The sequence below is a fragment of the Tuber melanosporum genome, assembly GCF_000151645.1.
Source record: "Tuber melanosporum whole genome shotgun sequence assembly, scaffold_16, strain Mel28".
NCBI lineage: Eukaryota > Fungi > Ascomycota > Pezizomycetes > Pezizales > Tuberaceae > Tuber > Tuber melanosporum.
In genome coordinates, this window is record NW_003298819.1 from 255,951 (window position 1) to 280,041 (window position 24,091).

Below are 24,091 nucleotides of genomic sequence, written 5' to 3' on the forward strand. Positions count from 1 at the left end.
ATTAGACGCGTGATACCAGCCTCTTCCAACGCCCCATAGAAGATCCAATGAGCAAACACCAAACGCCCGGTCGAATCCCTTAACCCCAGCTTCCAATTGCCGCTAGCAATTATGGTTTTAACAAAGGCCTAATATGTGCTTTCAGCTTCCTCCAATTTTCAAACCATCATCCTTGGACTGGTTGATCCGGTGCATCTAGGTAAGCTGCCTAATAGTTAACTAATGTTAGTATAGTTGGGAGGTGCTTGTGTTGAGTATACTTACCTCTCCAGTCGGGTCATCCCCGAGGGCAGATATTAATACCCTTGTAGGCAGATGGCTCTGTATACCTGGCCCCAGCGCTGCTCGTCTAATGTGATCTTGTTGTGTCGGTGTTTCCTCACCACTCCCACCTCGGCCCTTCTTCGAGGTGGCAGAATGGTCACGGGATGTCACTCGGGAATCTCGCTCATGACTGCGTTTTATGACTGCCATGGAAGCTTCTGCCAGACCACCCCCAGATGCAAGAACATCCTCAAAGCAGTCAATTTGCTCCATGGCTTCTTTTATCCCACCCTTGCCCTTACCCTCCAGTTCTCGGTCTACCGGATACCAACTTTCCCCCACTCCGTACTTTCCAGGGGAAAAGTAGCTATCCAGAGTCCTCCCACCTGGGGCGCATATCTCGGGAAAGTCCTCTTTGCTGATCTCGAAAGCAGCCATGATCCTTCTCAGAATAGCCCATTGGTGCCGGCGCTTCCCAGCCTCCAATTCTGGGGTCCATCTTATGACCCTAGGGCCTCCCGCGCCGCCCGGCAAGCCTAGCGTGGGATTTCCAGTCACTTCCAAGACCTGGAAACTTCCTCCTTCGGTTACCTTCTCTAAGCGTGCCCAATCCCTTAGATGGCTAACAGCTTCGAAAAAGTTCCAATGCCTCTCACTCCATTCCCACATTTGCTGGAACTCAAGGGCATTACCAAATTCCTCCCTTTTCTTCTCTAGTCTTCTGTAGAAATCTGTCACAGCCAAAGATATACTAATCCGAGGATAATATCTAAAGTAATTCCTGACACTCGGAAATTGAGAGCCCTGTCCATTCTCAGAAAACCTGGCAACCAGAACACAAGGGTCCTCGCGAGGGCACTTTTCTGAGTTTTGTACCAAGCCAGCTGCTCCATTCTCCAACACCCCACCTTCCCTCAGAGCGTCGGAAAACACGTCATGTCCCACAAGCAAAGAGCTAGACTCCTCTCCCCACTCTAATCGGCGGGTGAAGTCTTGATGAAAGTCGGCAATCTCTCTTTCCTCAACCGCCACACGAATGGCAGATTCAAGCTTATTCTCGACTCTGTGACGGCGAGCCAGGTCTTCTAGATCCTGGTAGAGGTGTTTCTTAAGGGACTTGTATCTCTTTTCATGTGAGACGCTCAGGAAGTGACCTTTTTCTTCGGGTGGAGCCAGGCTGGATAGGTCACCGTCCGAGGCGCAGCGGAAGGATCTGAGGGGGATTCCTTTCCATACGAAGGGAGGGTTGAGAATTGCCCTTTCGACTGTTGCGGGATCAGGGGGTTGTGAGGATAGTGGCGGAGGGAAAACGGGAGGACTAGCATGCAGGACAGTGGGATTGGCTTGGAACCCATTTCTGGAGGCCATTGAGACGACTTGTGGTGGTTAACGAGCGTACGAAGTGAACGTCTGGAAACGGGCAAGGGGGTGAAGGCAGAGGAGAGGGAGGGGGGGAGGTCAGAAGGATATTTCATCAAACCTGGAGGGATTGGCGGAATGCGTATGATAGGAACTGGGTGAGGGTATGGGTAGGAGTATGACGAAAGCACTCGCGTTTCATACCTGCACTCGAAATCCATATCTAGGCCTATGGAGCCCGGTCAATTCGGGTATCTAAGCATAGGTACTTGTGGTGAGGGCGCACTTGGGATCTGAGCCTTAGATACAGTAATGTTCCCTGTTGGAGTCTTCACATTTCCCTTTATCACACCCCCAGGATCTTTACTGGTAATGAACGGTACTCGAGTACAGCGCCCAGCTCAACCAAATTTCATCTTTTAAATAAAAATTTATTCTATGGGAAGATGTTAGAGCAGCAAATTCCATCATAGCACGGAACAATCATTCGGGCGGAGGGCTGATACAAGACAGGTTTAGGCACCCGCCCGCAACACAGTACTCGTACTCGTACTTAAAGGCCAAGCTTGGCGGTAGTTTATGATATCTGAGCATGCGTTTGAAGGGCCTGTTCCCTACTCGAGTACAATAAGTTCTCACTCGCCAATGTGGAGTCCCCCTATCACTCTGTGCACACCTCTGCCGCGATGGAAAGGTGACCCTTTGTGAACTTGAATTCGCTTTGCTTGTGTATTTCCTATGATATAAAAAGTATGAACACCGATAGCACCGTACGGCACTTTCTACACTCAACCGTTATGCTCTCCCTATTCTTTTACGCCGCCCCCAGCAGCCTGGGTTTAATCTCACTCGCCAATCAAGCCACACATCACTCGATCGATTTGGCCCCATTTCCAGGGAATGGGGTACAGCAAGAAATACAGTTATCATACCGGTATCATATCATATCATGCTGTAGGCGCAGCTGACAGTGTAATGGTCTCGGGGACAAGGGTTTATTCTCCAAACCGAATAAGCTGCTGTCATACCATCCCATCCAGTATCCGGTATGACCGCTTGGTTTAGTGCCGGTACGACAGAAGGTTCGAGTTCAAGTCTTGATAGTGGTAGGTGCTCGAGTACTCTTGAAGCTTATCAGACAACAACCTAATACCTGTGCTGTACTCGTGAAATACTCGTACCGACTTCTCCGCATCTCCATCTTCTTGTGGCGAGCTGGTTTACCGAAAATGGCACAATATCATGTGAATAAAAAAGTCAGAGCCAAAGCCAAAGCCAAAACCAGAGCCAGAGTATCCACCCGCACCCGGAAGTCGAGATATGGGGTGGATATCACCAGCTCTCTTCAAGACAAAGATGAAGTGGTGTAGCTTCCGCCTCCATCACCGAAACCGCAATGCCAAGCAATGCAGCCAAAAAGTCTTGTCCCTATCCTCTTTTCCCTTGTTCCGTTGGGAAAACCTTGATCTTTTCCTCCTTAGTCAGCAATACACGCCTACCCGTTACCCAATTGGCTGCTTGTCTCGTTAACGCACGATAGCAAGGTAAGGCATCCCACCTTAACTTATGTCCCGAACGCGCTTCCCCCATCGCGTCTTCCAACAGAATCCTCAATCTGCCTACAATCCTTCATCCCTCCCCCCCATACACCCATAGCTCTCACCCCTTCTTGTTCCTCCTTGATCCCCCCCTTCCCCGCTTTCACTTTTATTTCATTTTTTTCCTTCTTCTTTCTTCTCCCCCCTTCTACGCCATAATTTTCATCCTCCCTTTTCAACTTCCCACTTTATCTATTGGTCTGTCATATCCAACAGCTAGCACAATTATCTGCCTGCTGTTGCCCTAATTGTCCTCGGGTAATCTTCCAATACCACAACCACCACCTACCTTCTCAGCCCCCTCATCATGCCCCGCCATGTTCAAATCCAGGAGGATCCTTCCGATGACGATATAGCTTCTTCTCCACCTGCTCGTCCCGCGCGCTCCTCGCGCGCCAATCCAAACGTTTCGCCTTTTTCTTCATCGGATAAAGAGAACGCTGCCTCGGCAGCGAAAGTAAGTAGCAGCAATTCCAGGGAGCATAGGACCTCCAATGGTAGATTGTCTGGGATGAGCTCCACCCAGAGGTCGCAACAGTTGCTCGAGGATGAATGTGACAAGGACGCCTACGATCCCAATCAGGACCCCGAGGAGAGGAGGAGAATTAAAAAGGAGTATCGCACCCTTCATAGAACTCTGTTGGGTAGTTTCTCATTCCCTCCTTGTTTTTTTTTTCTCGCTTGTCTGGCTTTTGGTGGCGGTATCGCTACCGTCAACCATTTATCCTTCCACTCATCTACTGACAAGGCGCAGATTCTACGCAGGAATTTTTAGGGCCCGAAAGCGACGGTTTAAAAAAAACTTACTTGCGCGCGGAGGAGCTTTACAAGAATGTCAAGACTACTTCGGATGCGACACTCGACTCGCGCCTCCTCGTTACCGCCACAGACTTAACCTTAAAGAAGGCTACCAACCTCACTTTTGGTGGAGGAGTCGGCGGTATCGACAACGACGAGTTCGTCGGAAAATGCATCACTTTCATGAAGCATCGTGCCCCGGCACACCGTGGCGTCCCTGCTGTAGAGGAGCAAGACGCCGACGAAGACGGAATCAGTTGGGCCCGCCTTGGTCGAGAAGCCGCCTCTAAAGGAAACAAACGCCCTGCCACTACAGATTTCCTTCTTGGGCCACTTTCAGTAACAAAGAGGATACGGGTTGCTAGACAACAACGTCGGGGTTTGAAACGTGGAGAGGGAACACTCGTCAGACCCGTGGAGATAGAGCAGGGAGACGAACAGGCCGAGAACAACGCAAACACTTCCCTCCGACTTGTAAGAAATGTTCATACCGCTCTAGCCGATTATCTCAATGAAAACGAAGATGTTGCCGAGAGCGGTCTAAATCTTTTCCGAGCAGTCGTCAACCCGCACAGCTTTGCACAAACAATTGAAAATATATTTTATGTTAGTTTTCTTGTGAAGGATGGATTCGTTTCAGTTCAGGAAAACGAGGATGACCTCCCAGTTATCTGTATGGCGCCTCACACATCCTCTTTATTAACTATTGATCTAACAATACATCATCCCAGTCCTGGCTGAACCCGCTGAAGCCGAAGAGCGCGAGTCCATGACTATAAAACGTAGTCAGATGATTCTTTCATTAGAAATGCATCAATGGCAAGAGGCGATCAAAGTGTTTGACATTCACGAACCTATTATTCCCTCGCGCCGGGAGCATCGAGAGGACGTTGGTGCTTCGGGATGGTACACTTAGCTTTTTTTTTTTTTTAGGTTGGCAAAGCACTCCCTTTCCCGACTATGACACGAATCTAACGGTTCCCGTTTCAGGTGATACATATTCCAATCTCTCGACCCCGCACGTACAAGGGATAGATTCTTTTTTCTTCGCCCCCTCTACTTTTATTTCCTAGTTGGTTCTCATTTGGGAGTTCATCATGTCGGGGAATGAGTCAAGAGATACTACGCGGAAAAGGTGTTCTATTCTAACTAACTCGATAGAAGGTAGAAACAAGACAACGAAACACATCCTTCATAATCATTCAGGGCTTGGTTTCTGCTTCCTCCTTTCTTTGCCTCACTCCGACTGTCTATCATATTCTCACTTTCCGGCTTTTTTTCTTTCTTTCTTTTCTTCTCTTCTCTTCTCAGCGGCGTAAGGGTTGGGGGGGGCGGAAATAACTGCTTTCATCATTTGGAATTTTTTTTTTTTTTCCTCTTTCTTTCGACATCTTGAACGATTTAAAGCGATAAACGAATCGGTGGCTTTTCCTTTATGTCTTGTTGCATTTGCGGTGGGAGACTGTAGACTAGTGTCATTACCCTGGGGGTCTCCCATGTTTTGTCTGGTGATGTAGATAGTTTTTTTCGCTGTGTCTAGTTTTTTCTTCCATTTTCTCATCTCTCCCTCTATGTACTACTTTAATGAGCATTTAAGAGCTACTTTTTGATTCTTGTGGTAGGGCCACGTGCTCGTACTAGGCAGTAAGTAGCCGGCAACAGAAATTCGGAAAATATATGGCAAAAAATCCATGCGCATCCCAGCGCCCATACAAGTTCACGACCCCTATTCTGGGCACTTTTTACCTAGGACAAGTAGTGTTTGGGCATACATTGGCAACGGTACTGATTACCAGTGTTTGCGAGATCCGCCTCAGGTTTGCTATTGCAAGGCCTTTCGAGGGTATGATAGTTTATGAATGGCTTGTAGTGGGGTGAGGGTTTGTATGATAATATATGGTAGCTTCATAGCTGTCAAGTTTGTATGCTATGTATCGTAACTTAGTTTTCCGGCGTAGGCATGCGATAGACAGACATACACTACTGTATTTGTGCTCGAGTACAGTGAACCGCACCCCGAGGCTCTAAAGATGACAACTGCATGTACTCGAGCAAAGCATAATACCGTACCCCAACCTGTACCCAGCCCATCCGCATCCCCTCACCTCGAGTATGATAACTTGTGAGTATGATAACGAGTGATACCAAATGAACCCCCCCTTCAAACCTGGCCCGTCATTCCTAAAAATCTTGGCATCACTGTGGTCCGTGTGGGTCGCGACTCACCAACTCAGCCCAACTCTTTGTTTATGCCTTCACCCATCACCCTTTATTCCTCCCAGGCAGAACAAACCACAAACCCAACAACTATAGTACCGCCACAACTGCCAAGGGCACAAAAGGGGTGGAAATAAAAATGTCAAAAAAACGCAAATCAACAACAACAACCGCCAATGCACTCCCAGATACTCTACCAATAGCTTACACCCCACCAGTCCGTCGCCTCCTGTCTCGATTATCGAAAAGCTCCCTAGTGGAATTATCCCTGGGGTGGCTGGGGAGTACGAAGGTGAACCTAACACGTGTTGAGGATGATGAGGGGGGCGAGGACGAGGACGAGGAAGGGGAGGAGATGGACATTGAAGTTGTGAGGGGGATATATGAAGGGTTCAGTAGGAGCAAGAGCGTACGGGTGAAAGAGGTTGTTGAGAGGATCGTGGAACACGAATGGAGGGATGGCTTGACTTTAGGGATGGTAGCTGAGTTGGATTTCCGCTGTTTGTTGCCCTTCTCCCCCCCTCCGGGTTCTCCTTCGTCAGGGAAAACATAACTGACGGGGAGGAAATAGATCTTCTAGACCACCCAAGTAGTCAAAAATGGACATCCGCGCAACTCTACCCCCTCTCCAAACCTCCCCCTACCCGCGCCACTTCCAAAACGATCTTCCATCCAAAAACCTTCGCCCACACACTCTCAACCCTCCTCCGTCCGCTTGTCTCCCCACATTACTACATAACCCACCACCCCAGCCTACCCTTACATATGCTCCACGTGCAACTCCACCCACCAACCCCCACTACCCCACTAACCCTCCCGCAGAACAAGCACATATTCTGGCTCGCTTTTCCCGAATCCACAGACGGTTACGTCTTCCACACCCTCCCTTCTTCCTCCCCCGCCACCACCGCCACCACCTCACTCCCAGAAATAGTTCGTGAAAGCATCGCAATAGCTGTCTCGAGGCGCGGTATCCGCTATGGCATCCGTGCTGCAAGAATGAGCGCGAGGACTCTAGAAGCAGTAGCCTATCACCGCGGTGGCGAGGGCGACGGTGGCATGCTGGGCGGGTGGAGCATTTTCTCAGCCGGGGGCGCGGGCGTCAACGACGACGTTCTCGACCTCCTCCCTGCTCGCACTCCCCCGCTACTGCAGAAGCAACGGGAGAAGGAGGAGGAAGCTGGCGACGAACAAGCCAGAAAACGCCAAAAAATAGCAGAAGCCAGATTCGGCACTAGCGCAAAGGAGGGTGACGGCACGGGGTTGGAAAACGTGGTTTTTGCGCTCGCGGAGGAGTTCCCTCCCTCGCCTGCTCTTCCGCAGGAAGAGCACCGGGAAGGAGAGATGAGGGAGGGGGGGGAAGAGTTCAGACCGAAAATCACGGTAAGGCTGGAAGGGTCGCATGTATTTGCCGGTGTGCGCAGCTTGGTTGAGCAGGGCGTTGGCTTCGATGGGGCAAAGTTGCCCGGCTGGCTGACGGGTGAGGCCGGGGTCACTGTTGGGAGGGTTAGGGGGGGAAAGGTTAAGGGGTGGATTGGGGGGATGTAGCTTTAATTAATGTGTATTGTGGAGTGGTATTGTTTTGTCCGCATGATACTCGAGCATGGCGTTGGGAGGAAGAATTATTCGTTGTTTACGAGGCGTCATTCGTGGTTAATTCTGGTGGGCAGTAGAAGGAGTGAGCAAGTGATTGTGTATGAGAGCACAATATGTGGGGGTAGCCTACGGTGATTGTATGTTCGGAGATAGCTTAGTGGCCATCTTCGTCTCCATATCTTTCAAAATACCTATCGAGGATGATACTAGTGCTTTAGGTACTGTGGTGTGCGATCCTGGCGACAAAAGAAATCTACACCCACCGGGTTTTCCATGTAAGTGGCCCCCATTTTCAACAGGTGGCTACTCACCTCCATGGCCTTAGAAGAGCGATCTAGTGATTTCTTAGATACAAAAATTTGACATGGGGATTTGCATAATTGAAGACCACGTTACAGAAACCACCCTAAAATTTCCAAGCATTAGAATTTTTGGAGGACGAGCCCAAAAAAACCGCCGAGAAGGGCAATTTGTATGGGAATTCCACATGGCAGCCATGCCGGTTAGCTTTATTTACTTATCAAACCGGTATTTATTTACTTATCATACAGGTACTGAATACTGCTAGTGTTTAGTGAAACAAAAAATAATCGGAATCCTACATCAAACCCCCCGCGATTCTCTCCCATCTGATTACCGGTAAGTACTCGAGTACTGCTCGGGGAAAATCCGCTGTGCGCCTTCGCGTCGGCCGACTAAACTTGTGCACTTTGTACGGAAACCCAAGGGGGGTGTCGATCTCTTCCGCCGCCGTTCGTATGATACTTTAAGTAAATTTCGGTCACGTAAAATCACTCTCCTCCCCCCACCATTCCCATGGATCCATTCCCAACCCGTGAATACCACGTTATCTTACACTTCATACCACCATCATCACGTCGTAAACCTCGCATCAATGAACGAAAAGGGGCGAAAAAGGCAGTCCCCCCACCCCCCTCCCTCCATTGCACAACCGACTCATCCACCTATCCATCAATCCCACACAACCCTTTATATCGTGTTTTTGTCCCCCACCACACTCCAAAAACCTCCATCTATTCCAATTGGAAGAAAGGGAGAAAGAAAAGAAGACTACGTCAACCAGCAGCAACCAGCAACCGATCAACAATCACCTGGAAGCAAATCTTCAACAATGGACCCAGTGAGTAGTTCCCCTCTCTCCTTTCCTCTCGAACACCCCACCCAAAAGAGTATATCCCGGAAGAAGGAAAGAAAAGAAAAAACTAACAGTCCTACTATAGTTAACTATGGGGTGGATCATCAGCGGTCTCATCTCGTTGGCAGTTGAAACGTATCTGTGGCAAGATTGGAAGACTACGCTTAGGACAAGAGAGGGATTGGCGGATCATTAATGTGCTTTGCGAGGAGAAAAGAGGAAAAAGGTGGAAGGGATAAATATGGGGATAAGGTTCACGAAATCCCTGGATAGATATAGAGGGAGAGATAGAGAGAGGATTGGAAGAGATGGGGGAAGGAATGTCGTGGGAAATTCCTGTCTCGTAAAGCGTAAACCCAGCAGAGGACTTTTTGCGGTCTATCCTCCGTATTTCCAACTCCAAGTATTGTAATCTCCCCCAGAGAGAGGGGAAGGGGGAGTGTCCTAAACACCACTACCACTCCCGAAACCTCGACTTCCTATCATCCTGCCTCCCGTGCTTCTCCATCATCATCCTGGAATGTAACTCCTCTGTCGACGGCAGCGGCTTCGTGAAGTCGTAAATCTGCGTTTCGGTGATGCTCTTAACCTCCACGTCCCTGAGCGTAGCAATCACCTCGAATAGGTCTTGCGGTTTCACTTGGTCGGACAGGTAGGATCCCTCCTTCGAGCACCTCACGGTTACTAATTCCAGGCCGGCTAGGGACGGGAAGAAGCCGGCAGATGTGGAAAGGTAGTCGGAGACCAATTCCTGGGGTTTTTCCTCGACAAAGGTGGCCCAGAGGACGAGGGTTCTAAGGTTTGGTAGGACGAGGGGGGAAACGTCGCCGTTCGCGCCGGTAGTGGAGGTCGAAGTGATGGAGGAAGAGGAGGAGGGGGAAAGGCATGGAGTCGAGGTTGAAGAGCTGCTACAGGAGTGCGAACGCTTACTCCCTGCGAATATAATACCCATGCTAATCCTCCCTCTGTAAAAATCCAGGTACCTCAGCAGCGGAGACGCCTTTAACAACGCCCTGAGCTCCCGGCATGCCACATCCTCAACCCCCACCAGCCCGTCCACGGCAAAATAGCTCTCCGGCACGGAAATCGTCAAGTTCACAAGATTAGTAGTCCACCCCCGCGCTTCGTACCCACACCCCAAATCACTCCACCAATCTGTCCTGGTCAACCTCTTCAGCTTGGGGCAGTGCTTGAACAGACAACGCATGAGTGAGCGCGATGCAGATAGTTGCGAAGAGTATGCTTCTCCAGACAAGTCGTAGCACTCGACGGATTCAAGGGAGGTTAGATTCGGGATCAAGCCTAGTAGTGCCGTGCGCGCTGTTAAGACTGGAGGCTCATCCTTGAGGAGTGGGTGGCCCCAGTTGAATTCTTGTATTTCATCTTGGAAGGGGTCGCGTTTTAGTGGGGCGATGTCGATGCGTAGACGGCGGACGAGGGAGGAGAGATACTGCGAGCTATTTTTTTTTTAGTGGGGTAAATGTCAGTGGCTTCTTGTTTCACCTGTTTGTGTGGATGGATGGGTGTGGGTGAATTGGAAATTAGACTCGGTCTTGGGGGTGAAGAAAAGACGACCGAGCGATAAGAGAGGGGGAGGGAAGGAGGGGCTTATGTCAGGTACGATATTCGAGTACAGTGTGACGAAACGGCAGGGGTGGTATCATAGGGGGTAGTGTCAAGGGCTATCCTCGGGAGATGAGAGGGAAAAGGAGTTGAGAAGAGGGGGAAGGGGGGGGGAAGGTGACGCAAAGAAATGAGCGACCTCATGACGGCATTCCTATCGTCACCTTTCTTTTCTTTTCCTGTTTTTATAAAAACCTTCCGGCTCCACCCCCCTCCTTTTTCCCCGCATTCCTCATTACCATACTCTGCCACCACCAACCACGCAAACCTCCTCTCCCCCGCAAAAGAAACACTACCCCATACCCTTCTAAAATAAGATAAAAATAAAGAATAAAAAGAAACCCGCAAGAAACCCACCTACCTCTTCAACACCCTCAACTGACTCTCTCGATACGCATACGGATCGAACGTAAGCTCGCGATACAATAGCGGCGTACTAACCCTACAGCAATCGATGGAGACCCTAGCCACGCGCGCCAGGTCCGCAACCTCCAAGTATACCAGTATCTGCTCAAGGATCTCGTTTGGTACGCCATTAATGGTCAGTTTCGTCCCTTGGCATTCGTTATCGTCGGGGTGGATGCGGTCGGCTTCGGCTTCGGAGTCTCGAGGGGTGGTTTGTCCCGCGTTCATGGATGCGTTGGTTGGGTTATTGGGGTTCCCATTCGGTGGGCTTGGGGGGTGCGGTTGTTTGTGGACGGACAAGGCTGGGTGGAGTGAGGAAGGAAGGGGAAGGTTTGTGAAGCGAAAGGGTAACTTAACTTAACCCTTTGCTGTTATGGATGAAGAAACGGAAGAAGTACGGCACAGGTGGTAGGCAGGTAGGTGGGAGAAACAGTAGAGTAAGGAAGAAGGAAAGGTGGAAGTTGGGGGGTGTAGGGGGATGGAAGTGAAAGAGAGAAAAGGGTCCTCTCTCTATACTGCCTTGTAGTTATCGTAATCATCAACTTCCCCATCCCCCTCCCCACCCCTTTATCTGATCGTTTAAGTTATCATAACATGGTAATTATTGACATGCGTCTCTCTGGGTGTGTTTTCTCTCTCTTTTCTTTTTCTTCTCTCTGGTAGCAATGTCGATAGGGTCATGATCGTCTGATACGTCTCAACTCCCGTTACACCTCTTTCCCCTCCCGCCCTTGCTTTTCCTCCATCCTTCAAAAATTATAGGGAGTAACTTAGTCTACGGGCACCGCCCAATGAACGAGAGCCCCTAGAGTAAAGTGGGAATCAGGATGAAACATGGAAAAGCGTTACTTTCATCACAAAAGGATTAAAAGCTAAAATCGACGAGCAATCGCCGCGCGCGGGTGATGTGGCAAACCCCTCGGGATCAACACAAAATACTCGAGTACCGTACCCTCCCACGGACAGTAGAAAAAACAAAAATAAAATAATTTGGAGTAAAATGGAAAACGCACCATGGGACTTCCCGCCGCATTCCATTCCATTCCATATATTATCCCTTTCCCATTTTCCGTTTCCGGCGAATCACATTTTGCAGATAACAGATAAATAGATAGGTGCCGGTACGGGTACAATACAGTAACGGCAGATATGATATCAACAAGGTAAGGGGATGCTGGCAGGCAGGCTACTCGAGTGCTGGTATTGCCGCTGCCGTGCTGTACTGTACCGAGTGCAGTAAAAAAGAGTTTTCGAAAAGAGGAGCGGGGGAGGGTGGAGGGATTTGGGGAGGTCGCGATGAGATGGGGATGGAATGAATGGATGGATGGAGGGGAAGGAAGGTTTGAGTCCCTGACGGGATTAAATTTATTTTTCACAGCGTGGAGGAATCAATACCTTGAATGTGGCACCGGTAGCGGCAACGGTTAGCGGAGCGATACTTGCAAATACTGTACAGTTACAAGTACGAGTAAATTGGGTTAGCGATACAGTATCGGTGCTGTCCACTAGCCAAGAGCAACAGGGTACGGTAGCCCCTTCCTGCGACCAAGCGATTTATCATGTCTGTACGAGTACTCGTACTGGTATGATACTCTACAGTAGAGTACGCGAGGAGTAGTACCGTAGGATAACACTGATTTGATTACTGTACAATTTTGGGTTTCTCAAAAAAAAACCCAATCTTCCCGTAACCCCCCCCTTCATTCTCCCGTTGCGGAAGGAAAGCTGGATGGCACACATGAGAAGGAAGGAAAGCAAGTAAGCGTTTAGGAAGGAAATAAAAGGAAAAAAGGGAAAGAAAAAAACGCAACTTATACCATGGACCATAGAGAATATAAAAGTGGTCGGATCATGACATTGTCCCCGAATATAATTTGTTTCTTTTTACCATTTCTTCCATGCTCTCTTCCAATATCAGCCATGTTCGGGTGGTCTTTCGTCAATGCGGTATGCCTAGTGAAGATAAAACCCCTCGTCAGGTGAAGGAGTTTTTTCCCCCTCTCTTCATTTCATTCTCCCTGTCCTAGACAAGAAAAAAGAGAAGAAAAATACAGAAGGTTAGAAAGAGAGAAGAGAGAAAAAGTGTTGGAAGAATGTACAAAAAAAACCCTTTGAAAAGAACCCCCTGATACAAGAAACGGTTTTTATCATACAGTGTTGGCTTTTCCTTCCTGCCCGTTTCATTTTTCCCATCTCTACATTTGATTTCCTAGTTCGTTCCATTCCTCCAGACCCAGCCCATCCCAGAAATCGGGTCCTCCGGACATTTGGTTTCCTCCTGAGGTGAACAAGAAGCTAATTTTTTTTTAAAAAAAAAAGAAAAGAAAAGAAAAGAAAAAAGAGAGAGAGAGAGAGGGGGAGATGGTAGAAGAGAAGCAATCACTAAAATCAGATACGCCGAGGTTAGGTGTGAAAAAAAGAAATGGGAAAAAAAAGGGGGAAAGCTCAAAAATAGCAGGGCAATAAGCGGGGAATCCGTATGCAAACAAAGACCAGAGAAAGGGAACTGAATTGAGAATAGGTATTGATCGAAGTAAAATGATTCGGAACTCCCCCTACACTATCCGTCGCCCATCCCATCTATTTTTCGTCATCTGGTTCGCCTCCTCCATCCCTGGTGATCTCCCCTCCACCGCCACCACCGTCACTGCCTCCTGTACTTGTCTTGACGGCCAGGTTGATAGCTATCTTTTTAGTAGGTGGACTACCACCAGGTCCAGAACTGCGCTTCTTGGTCAGGGCATTTGCACTCCCACTACCAGTAGGGCTGCGGCGTTTGTTTCGTAATTTTCCGAGCTCATCATCATCCTCCTCCTCGCGCCTTCGTTTCTCCGATAACCTTTCGGGCATGGGAGCTCCAGATAGCACGTCATTATCAGGCCTTTGCGAAGTAGAAGTAGTAGGGGAAGTAGTCGGACTAGCTGAACTGGCCCCTTCGGGTGCTGACTTGGCCTCCGTAGTAGCCCTCCTCTCCTCCTCGGGTTTGCTCTCATCAGCAGTATCCATTGGGTCGTCGTCTGCGTAGTCAACCAGTGGCTTGGGTACCGGGGATCCGCTGCCATTAGCACCCTTAATAGGACTGTCCTTGGGTGCCGGAGCGTTATCCTCTTCATCGGAAGTATTGAAATACTCTTCCTCGGCAGCGTCCATATCCTTGACACCCTGCCACCTTCTGGCACCATTGACGTGATTCCTAGTTGATTGTCAACACTCTCTTCCTAAGCAAGATTTCTCGGGCCCAATTGGCCCGGTGTGCCTTGCTTCTGGCTTGGGAACTTGGGGGTGTATACCTAATGGACTTGTCTTCCTGAACATATGATGAAGGCATGGTTGTATCTTGCAACTGTTCGCATCTTAATATTAACATGTTGAAAGTATCAACATAGGTTATCTCCTTCATTTCATCACGATAGTTCTCGCCCAAGTGGACAATTATCTGTTTAATGTTCTCCTATAGCAGATTTGTTAGTTTCTGCATTGAAATCCATGGAATAGAATGACCTCATACCCTCTTGATGAACTCGAAAAATTCGAGACAGGCAGAATTTAGCAGGTTGTCCCTCGGCATAGTGTCAATAACGATGCCCAGTATCGGTCCGAACAGCTTCCATTTGATCATATGCCGGATATAAAACTCATCCTGTAAACCAACGCACGTTCGGAAGAACTTCAACGCCGATAGTTTCAGATGTTTCTCGGGTGATTGGAGCAGCTGTGCAACCCTCGAGGGGAGATTCTCTGCCAGAAAGAAGTACTTTCCTCGGAATGCGTGCTGCCGGACAAAGAAACATAGCGTATCCACGAGGTGGGAGAATAGCGATACTTCCGCTATTGACAAGCCTTTTACTACAACAAAATTTCAGTCAACTAAATTCGACAATCGCTGAGTATCAAAAGGTAACGTACATGATTTTCTGGTATCGAGCTCTGACAAGGGGAGGAATAGCTTCTTCGCGGAGTCGTCGTAAAAGGTCTTTAAAAAATTCTCAGTTTCACGGTCCGCACTATGATTTCGAGGATGCAACCGCGAGGTTATGTCACTAGCCTTTCCAAGTCCCTCGATCTGCAACCCTGTAGAGGGATCTAGCAGAATTCTGATAGCATCTGCGATTTGTGCTTTTACCCCCAGATCCTGCTCCCCCAATAGCAATTCAATCAAGGTGTCCGTCAATGGCTTTTGCTTGTCGCTAATTTGCCGAAAGATGAACGCTCGCATCATTGCTGGGTCGTGATCGATCATGGCCACCAAAACGTCCGTACCTGCAATGCGGACAGAAGCATCATCGTGGAGCAGCGCGAAATCTATGACAGCAAAGAGTCCGTTTTGGATAAAGTGGTTGTAGAGCTGGGTTCTTACAGGTCCTTGGAGGTTCTTTGCAATTGAGCAACATTGTTGGATGAACAAAACACCGTTCTTTTTCTGGGTTGGATCCGACTCTGCAGAGTGGAAGATTGAAAAGAGCTCCTTCAAGAACGCCTGGTTGCTCTGGAGGTGCTGTAAAATATCCACTTGGTTGAAAAAGATAAGAGAGTTAAGCACCGAGAAGGTAGGGTCGTCAAGAATCCTAGCAAGAACAACATCTTTCAAGTATTGTAATCGGTAAGTCCAATGGATCTTCTTCTTGATCTCTGGGTCCTTGATCGGCACTACCTCCTTGAACTTGGACGTATCAGACAAAAATTGCCGGTGGTTAGCCTTGTGGCTTGGGAAATCAGGATCGTCTGTGGCAAGGGTGGTTAGCATCAGGGAAGATGTTACACAGCAGATCACAGATACGCACATTCCAAGATCCCTACAACACCAAATATGACCTCGTCCGTGACAATATGCTCGATGATCAAGGTATCATTCAGTAAAATTATCATCTTCATAATGTTGCACAGCCTATGCAGATTCACCAGACTCTCCAAATCTTCAGCCACACCCAGCAGCGGAATGAGCTTTCGAATAAAATCTTCACTTAGGACGAATTTCCCTAGGGAATCTCTGGCCTGGGCGGTTGAGCTCGCCGATCGGATCGTAGCCTCGATCTCAGTAAGATTCCCCAGCTCGGGGGAAGGTAGCATCACTGAACCAATGAGGGTTTCGTTCGCATCGTCTGAGAGTATTTCATCTGTATCTATCAGCATACATGTGAATATTTATTTTTGAGGTGATAGAGCATAGATCCTTAAAAGAGCTTCTCCCACACAATAGCCCAAACAAAGAGCAAATAGAGTAAAAGTAGGTAGACAAAGTACATACCTGCGCCAGATACCGACAGAAGATGACTCTGAACATGGCTCACAAACTCCCTGTTGCAGGATACGGTAAGCGAAAAGCGCAGCGAGACAAGCGCGGGGAACAAACATACCATATTGCAGCACAACCTTCTGGCTCTTGAAAGCTCAAAGCCATATCTGTACCATGTGGCTCTGTCCATACAATTAAGGTTTCTAGCTAGATGTCAGCAACCAGTGCGAAGGACAAGAAAAACTTGTGCTAATGTATCAAAACACCCTGTAAATGGCATGGGAAAACAAGCGGTAGGCTGAACATACCCTGCTGCTTTTGATATCCATCATCTTTTATTATCTTTGTTTCCAACAGCATACGATCCTGCTCCTCTTCCGATTTCACTTGTATATGTGGTTCGTCCTGCACGCCACGGATATCAGCCACCCCATTGCCTATAAGACTACCATAATGCAGGGACCACCAAATAACGGAGGTAGAAAAAAAAAAAAAAAAAAAACAAAGCAAGTCCCTGCCACGATAACTCGTCACGCCTATAAGTAGACAATCCTTACATTAACTAACTGTCCCGTGCAATATCCAGTTCCCCGATCAAACCAATCATTATTCCGCAACTCATACACCTTTACTCGTCGCGGTGTCGTGGGTGGATTAGACACAGAAAGGGCCATGTTGATTAGGATGGCGGAGTCCGGTAATCGGACGACGAGGAAGCGCGGCAACGAAAGGGTATCGTAGCCTTTTCTCCTCGTCGCCTAATAATCGTCTGAAACTCCTTTTGTTTAGGGGAAGTGCCGATACAAAGGTTCGGCAGCTATTGTGGAAGTGATGGAGTTGACGTGTAAGAGGGGTTGCTTGAAGTGAGGGTGGGCGTCAGTTGGCGCGATGAGGCTCGATCCTGCAAAGCCAATGTATGTATGGGAGGCGAATTTGAAGATTATTCCTGGTGAGGCAAACTACGCGCGTTTAGAACACTGTAACAAGAAGGTGAGAGACCACAGTATGAGCTTAAAATAGCGCCAACGTGTGATGAGTGAGCGGTGATGAGAAGATAGATGCTGCTGATGCTAATGGTGACGATGATGATGATGGGGGAAGATGTGTGTATATTCCCGGGAGGAGTGTGTATGAGAACAATGCGGTACGGTAGTAGGAAAGGATTGTTAGCTAGTGGCGACGACAGCCGCAACCCTTTCCAAGATGCTAGCAGACCCCCTTCCCAGATGAGGAAGAGGAAAAAATGAAAGAATGAAAGAATGAAAAACAGGACCAAGGTGTCGCTAAAAATTTTCTCCGGTCGGGCCCAAGAACTATGGAAAAAAAAAAAAAAGGATGTGACCGCCGGCGGGAGATAAGGGGTGACAGATTGGTGAGGAGTTTGGTGAAGTCGAGTCTCCCGAAAATTTCACCCCTTCTACCGTGTGCTTGACACAAACAACGCGAACGCGGAAACGGACGGTTGATATTTAATGCGGCGCCCGGGTTGGGGTATGGGTTATTAGACTAGGGTTGAAGTTGGGGTTGAGGTGGAATGGTGGAGGGAGAGACGGATTCTCGGTTGAGGGAACACGGGTCAGGTCCAGATAACCCGGCGGAAGCACCAAGCAAGTAGCACACGAGCACCAGGGCCGAGAAGGCAGCGGCGGCGGAGCAGAAGGAAAAGATGAGTGAGGCAGCAAGAGGATAGCGGTGCGGCAGGCATACCCAGCTCCCCCACGAAAGAAAGGGAGAATATGGCACCGTAGCGCCGACGACAGAGAAGGGAAACGTTGAACTACAACCCAAAGGGTGGGGAAAGAAAAGGAAGGAAGGGAGAGCGAAAGCTAGTGCAGGGGCCCAAGGGTTGATCGGGCTGAGAGACAACAGCTATAAAAGCGATCCCCCAGTCTCAACCCAATGTCTCCCATTCTATGTTGGCTACGGTAGTAACTGAGGTCTGCCGGTGCGTCGACGAACGTTAGGGAGTGGCTCGTTGATCTCCTGACATACAAGGTATGGCACTTTGAAAGTGCTGTAGAAGTGCTGTAGATAGATGGCTGTGGCGGTGTTGAGTTTAGCTTTGCCAAACACCTTTCCTCAGCCCGGCAGGCGAACGAGAGGGAAAAAGGAAAAAGGAAGCCCTTCTCACAGCTACAGCTAACTACCGCGATATTGGTATCGGTGGGGTGTCGAGTACTGTACAGTACTGTACTACCGGTATCATACAGTACCACATCAACCTAAAGTTAGACTACAGCTTTACCGGCAGCCATACAAACGCAAACCGCAACTACATATTTAGAAAGGCTATATAACCTTTATATGGTATGATATTGAGAAATATTAATACCAAAATAAGGATTCTAATCAGGCTCCTACTAGCAAGTTAATTCAATGCGGCTGCATTCCTACGATATGATGGCATTGAGCATTATCGAGCATGGAACAGCAAACGCGGAAAACGGCTTCGATCGGGTTAGGGGGCCAAGAGCGCAGGGGTAGAATCACTGGAGGTACAAATACCGATAGACAGCTTCTTCTGCCTGACGAAGAGACGTGCATGGAACAGGTTTTTACACTTTCCTTTTTTTTCCACTCCTCTCCTGTTCCTTCCATATCCCACCACTTTTAGTGATGATGGAGGGATATGTTACCGGCAGTCAACCAGTGAACACCACCATACCTGTATCCCATCCACTTAAAATCCGTGCATCACCAAAGCTTAAGGGGGAGGGATGACCCTGTAAAGGTTCCTACTGTATTCTCGGGGCTGCAGCTACCAGAAACGGCCCGCACCAAAGGCTGCATGTCTCGTTATGCGCCTTCAGTACTCGTAGTCCTTGTTGCTTATTTTTCCGAACCTGTCAACAACAACCACAGCAAACCGAAAAAACTCTTTTCCAACTCCAACTACAGCAGAGCCTCCAGGCCCAACCCTTCTTTCCTGATATGGTGGGTGGATACATCATACCGGTGGGTTACTTAAAATACCCCTAATAATTGGTTGTCCCCATTTCGGTCCAAGAGCCTCAGTTCGCAATAAAATAAAAATCCAACATAATAATATTATGCATTCGGCTCACTTCAGCACGGCATAACCCAAAGTACGATACTGTACAAGTATAGTACTCGTACTTGCAGCATCTTAAATCCTTGGATGGAAACGACGTGCTACAATTGAGAGCTAAAAGTTTCAGCCTTGCCCACATAGGATGCTACAGTGGCTCGCCAGGACACGCGACCAACACGCGAACCCAAAAATTTAAAATATAGACTATCCTGGGACTGACGTTGCTCTTGTTGTTGTTGTTGTTATCATACTGTTGTTCAAAACCCCAACAGCCCTACACTCAAACCTAAACACCTTGGATGGCAACGAGTGGTGCTCACAGCGAGGCCGAAACATTCTCTATCATGATATTGTTATCATACCAGTAGACATTTCTCCAATTCCATCGGATTCCTTGCCAAGAGTTCTCTGCGTATGGGTGTGGTGTATTATTATCAGCAAGGCATCACGATGCAGTCAATAGCTTTGTCAGGCTTATATCGAGGTCCGACCCATTGTGCCGGTACTGTATTTGTACGAGTACAGTACCGTACCGCATCCATCCTGTTGGAGGTGCCGTGTTCCGATGTGGTCCTTACCGCGCCCCGTAAAGCTACCTTCCCCACAATCGCGGGTTCAGGAGAAGTTTCGTTACAGCCCTGTCGCGATCATAGCATTCGCGTATCCGACCTGGTTGGCGTAGATCCTGTGACGGAGGGACGAGGTACCGTAGTGTACTAGTACAGTACGAGTAGCGAGATTGAGTGTCTATGAAACACCCCATGCCGGGAAGAACCGAGTGCAAAGTGCCGGATCTAAATTGTCGGTACTCGTACTGTTTGTTGGGTGTGTAGGGTGGTTGGAGGTTTCATGTTGTCTGACAGCTTGCTTGACGTTTGGCGTTTGATAAGTTCTCTGAGATACAGTGCTCCAGTATATGGGATCTCAGCTGGAAGATATACGAGTAAAGATGGGTATTGGATCCTGCAGTTCAGTGACGTAAGTTAGATTAAATTTAGATGCTGTTCAGCCAGTCAGGGCGGAGTTTTCATGCTTCTCGAACTTTCTAAAGCGTAAATCACAAGGCTAATCTCGTAAAAATAAAATAAAATAAAATAAGATAAGATAGAGAAGCTGTGTAGTTAAATACTTGCTGCATCGTCCACTGTACCCCTATGCCCCGTATCCCAAATTGACATTTGGCGCGACTCATAGGCTTGCAACTCTTATGTGTATGTATGCACATTCTCTGATTTTGTCCTGTGACCACTTACAGGGAGGTACTGTATCATTTTCCATCACTCGCTTAGGAGTTTGCGCTCCAGCCTCGTGAGCTTCAACCTTCTGGAGCACATCATGCCCGAGAAGGATCTGGCATTCCCACACAGCCCACACCAACGACCGCACTGGCATTCGGTACTCGCAAGGCGATCACTAGGGCTCACAATTTGAACCCTAGTAGCACTTGGCACAATTCGCAACAACGCCCTCAAGGGATTGACTGGAGCAGCTTCTTCCATTGCATTGGAGCACACGTCACTCAATTACTCGAGCACTTGTACGGGGAGTTATTAACACACGTGAGGGATGCGGGTGGACCCCACCCGCATCCATGGCACCGGGAGGTGAATCTCGTGCTCGTATACGCCTGAGCGTGGCGGGTCTAAAATACATCAGCCTGAAGTAATAGTTCAGGGCCTGGTCCTCGCCGCCTGCCGGGAGCCCCCTTGGACGATGGGAGGCGAGCCGCCAATATAGTTTGCACGGTTTCGAGGGAGAAACGTATTTCACTATCAGTGCCCCAGGCGGAATTTTAAACTAGCTATGGAGTGGCTATCCAGGAACGTAGCATCCAGGAAGATGGGGGAGAAGAAAAAAATCAAAACAAGGGTGGGTGTTTCCGGCTTCTCACCCCCTGGACCGGCAAGATATTGAGAATCTCGTGCCGCCCCTGTCAACCTTTGAGACAGGGAGGTTAATGAGGAGCTTGGCTCCAGTGGGTTGATCCACTTCTTTTTTTTTTTTGTCGGGAGCTTCAGAGACAAAAGTTAGACTACCACCAGCCTTATAGCTCCCCACACAAGAGGCGTCCGAACAGATAATAGCAGTGATTAGCTCCTTTGACCCAGAATTTCATTGGCTGTAGGGTGAATGATATCATCTCGGCAGGGACGAGCCACCTCCCCTTTGGTTGACCGAGGATTTTCGACGAGAGGAGTGGTTTAATGGCGGGGCCAAAATGCTATAATAACCAAAATTTCGCGCATGTGTAGACTCTAGACTATAACTAATATTAGTTATATGGCTACACCTATGATACCGGTACTTGTCTTGGGCTATAGGGATTAAAGATATTCTGGTATATGGCAAAACATCTGGGCGTGTCTGGGCGTCCGTATGGAATATCCCCTTCCCTTGTTTTCGGGTACCTACCGGCATGGCCAGGGGGTAGGTGTCAGTACGCCCGTAGTCACTGAGGAATACAAGCATCATACCGAGGTGGAGAGTCAGTGTCTCGAACACTGACGAGGGGCACGAAATTGTTGTGGATTGCGACGTCGAAAGGCAGCTGCGAGTTCTTAGTCTATTGAGATTATAGGGGGATAGGGTTTCCTCATCAGAGCAAGCAGAGAAGTGAGCAAGGTATAAAGGTCTTTTTTTACTCATTTTATTACAATTCATTACACTCTACGCTCTGGACTCTTCTTTGATACTTGGTTGGGATTGAGACTTCCGTTATAATACTCCCCCTATCAAGCGCCTCTTTAGATAAGCTTCGTTTCTCATTGGCCCCGAGCGATAGTAATTGTGAGAACCTAGCCAACCAAAATCCGTCCCACCATAAGAACGTCTGCGATTCATTCCGAACGACTGGGGGAAAGAGAGGCACTGATCTAGGGGGTGGCTCAAGATGTGGTGGATGTACTCGAGTACCGGTACGAGTACTTGAGCATCGAGGACCAAAAATGATGCAACTATGATACCGATATGTCATTGTACTAGTATCATATGAGTACATACTCCCCCTAATTGACTCCAACCCCCACACCCTTCAGCCCTTCAATTCTGCAATAGGTGATCGACAATGCTACTAGTTACGCACCGCGAGCGAGCGTCAATGAATACCTACTTGAGTACTCGAGTACCGTACGGGGTATGGCTGCAATAATGTCCGACAGGTGACGATATGGGGGCTATAAGAAGAAGCGAGAGCCGAAGTGGAATACGTTCTATTTCCCTCCATGAGAACTCCACAAGCTGAAGAGGGACCGGGCTTCCGGGTTCGATTGCTCTGAGAGATACCGGTTGACGGGGTGCTCGGAAACGCAGGTGACATTTTGAACACTAGGGAAAGAGTGTGCGACCGCACAGCCAAATTTATTCTGATCGAAGGACCCTATGGAAGGGGATATGGCTTTGAAGAATCATCTGATAAAATGCGACCATTTGTCTGATGCTCGGCGATTTTGTACGTGGGACCAGACGCCTCACTGTGCTGTTAGGGAGTGAGGAGAGAGCCATCCCTCTCTACAGACGATGAGGCAGGTTGCACGGAGGAATTTACTTTATTGGATCTCGTTTCTGTGGGTTCATCTTCATAGTAAAGACGAAGAGATCTTCTTTTGGAGGGGCGATGAAGTGTGTCTGCTGGCAATGATAGACATGCCCTTCGTAGCGACGCGGGGGGCAATGGCAAATGCTTGAATACGATGGCCCTTCCGTCTTTTCAGAAGGCAAACGTCATGGTTATGGTGTTCGAGAGAAATTGCTGACCGGGAGTTCCGTGTTGGTGGATTGCATAAACTTTGTATCGAGCGATGGGGTGTCGAGGAGGAGACTGTCGACTTATATATCTGCCATTCAAACCTGTTGACTTCTGATTTATGTCCTGTGTGGGTTGCTAGAATGGTGTTCTGAGCTGCTAATACTGTAGCTGGGTCACCGCTGGGGGGCCCCCTGCCGGTTCTCCGCTAGGCCACGGGTAAGAGGCGCCTCAGGCTGGTACAAGCCTTGGCCTAGGGGTGGGAAAAACAGTATGTGTGGCTATCATATAGCAATATTTGGGAGTTGAATTGACTTTATGGGATTTATAAAACGTAGGCTACGTCTCGTGATGGCATACCAGTGGGTGGGCAGTAAAGAAAGAAAGAAACCCCCCTGTCCCTTGCAGAAGCCACTGAGGTGCAAGAAGGGGTACTGTACAGTCGTGTCTGGAAAGTTTTCGTACCCCTGAGGTGCAACCCCGCAACACCTCATCACCACAACAACCCTCCTTACCATGGCCCCTCCACATAACCTAAGAGTAAGAGAAGACCTGAATAAGGAAATTTATACTCTGTATAAACATACAGATATGGGATATGACAAAATTTCTAAGTCTTTAGGTGTATCCAAGTCAACTGTTCAGTCTGTGGTCAAACGAGCTAAATCTAGGGGTGGAAACACTCACCATGCAAAAAGAGGTGGAAGACCAATGAAGATTACTGACATAAAAAGAAAGATAGTGGAGTCAGTTATTGATGATGAGTGTCACGAATGTGGCTTAGCGAGGAAAGGGTTTTCACGTGACACATGGTTATGAGTCACAGGTATGTTATTGTTTCACGCATATGACCTATTCGGGTTATATGATTTGTTATGTGTGGGATTTGTGATGCTTTCGCACATGGCTCAAGTATGAGTCATGGGACATGCGCCTGACGAGTATGCCTTACGAGTGTGCCTTACGGGTAAGCCTTGCGCATATGATTTATGTTTCGCACATGACCTCATTATGATGTCATGGGTTTCATGCATATGACTCAGTCGAG

The 24,091-nt window shown here is 48.5% G+C and overlaps 4 protein-coding genes; 2 read left to right on the top strand and 2 right to left on the bottom strand.

Annotated features, from left to right (window-relative positions):
* Nucleotides 1-2,822: 2,822 nt before the first annotated feature.
* Nucleotides 2,823-4,935, top strand: GSTUM_00004864001 (uncharacterized protein; the record flags this gene model as incomplete). XM_002836717.2 has 3 exons in its annotated part: nt 2,823-3,865; nt 3,976-4,692; nt 4,751-4,935. The coding sequence occupies exons 1-3, from the start codon at nt 3,529-3,531 to the stop codon at nt 4,933-4,935; spliced, it is 1,239 nt and encodes a 412-aa protein (XP_002836763.1). The 5' UTR covers nt 2,823-3,528.
* A 3,601-nt stretch (nt 4,936-8,536) lies between these two features.
* On the bottom strand, nt 8,537-10,540 carry GSTUM_00004865001 (uncharacterized protein). XM_002836718.2 has 1 exon: nt 8,537-10,540. Exon 1 carries the CDS (start codon nt 10,193-10,195, stop codon nt 9,443-9,445), a length of 753 nt encoding a protein of 250 aa, XP_002836764.1. The 5' UTR covers nt 10,196-10,540; the 3' UTR covers nt 8,537-9,442.
* A 312-nt stretch (nt 10,541-10,852) lies between these two features.
* On the top strand, nt 10,853-12,267 carry GSTUM_00004866001 (uncharacterized protein). XM_052355727.1 has 1 exon: nt 10,853-12,267. Exon 1 carries the CDS (start codon nt 11,066-11,068, stop codon nt 11,375-11,377), a length of 312 nt encoding a protein of 103 aa, XP_052211700.1. The 5' UTR covers nt 10,853-11,065; the 3' UTR covers nt 11,378-12,267.
* A 367-nt stretch (nt 12,268-12,634) lies between these two features.
* Nucleotides 12,635-17,391, bottom strand: GSTUM_00004867001 (uncharacterized protein). XM_002836720.2 has 9 exons: nt 16,807-17,391; nt 16,558-16,654; nt 16,371-16,452; nt 16,262-16,311; nt 15,798-16,130; nt 14,923-15,738; nt 14,525-14,862; nt 14,307-14,467; nt 12,635-14,209 (listed from the first exon to the last, which is right to left on the bottom strand). The coding sequence occupies exons 1-9, from the start codon at nt 16,921-16,923 to the stop codon at nt 13,597-13,599; spliced, it is 2,607 nt and encodes an 868-aa protein (XP_002836766.1). The 5' UTR covers nt 16,924-17,391; the 3' UTR covers nt 12,635-13,596.
* Between the last annotated feature and the right edge of the window lie 6,700 nt (nt 17,392-24,091).

Bases quoted from the DNA above. Each gene is read 5' to 3' on its own strand.
- GSTUM_00004865001 (XM_002836718.2), bottom strand. From the start codon at position 10,195: ATGCGTTGTCTGTTCAAGCACTGCCCCAAGCTGAAGAGGTTGACCAGG.
- GSTUM_00004866001 (XM_052355727.1), top strand. From the start codon at position 11,066: ATGGAGACCCTAGCCACGCGCGCCAGGTCCGCAACCTCCAAGTATACC.
- GSTUM_00004867001 (XM_002836720.2), bottom strand. From the start codon at position 16,923: ATGGCCCTTTCTGTGTCTAATCCACCCACGACACCGCGACGAGTAAAG. The intron at 16,453-16,557 runs GTATGTTCAGCC...ACATCTAGCTAG, and splicing joins TGGATATCAAAAGCAGCAGG to AAACCTTAATTGTATGGACA. The intron at 16,131-16,261 runs GTATGTACTTTG...TGATAGATACAG, and splicing joins TCTGTCGGTATCTGGCGCAG to ATGAAATACTCTCAGACGAT.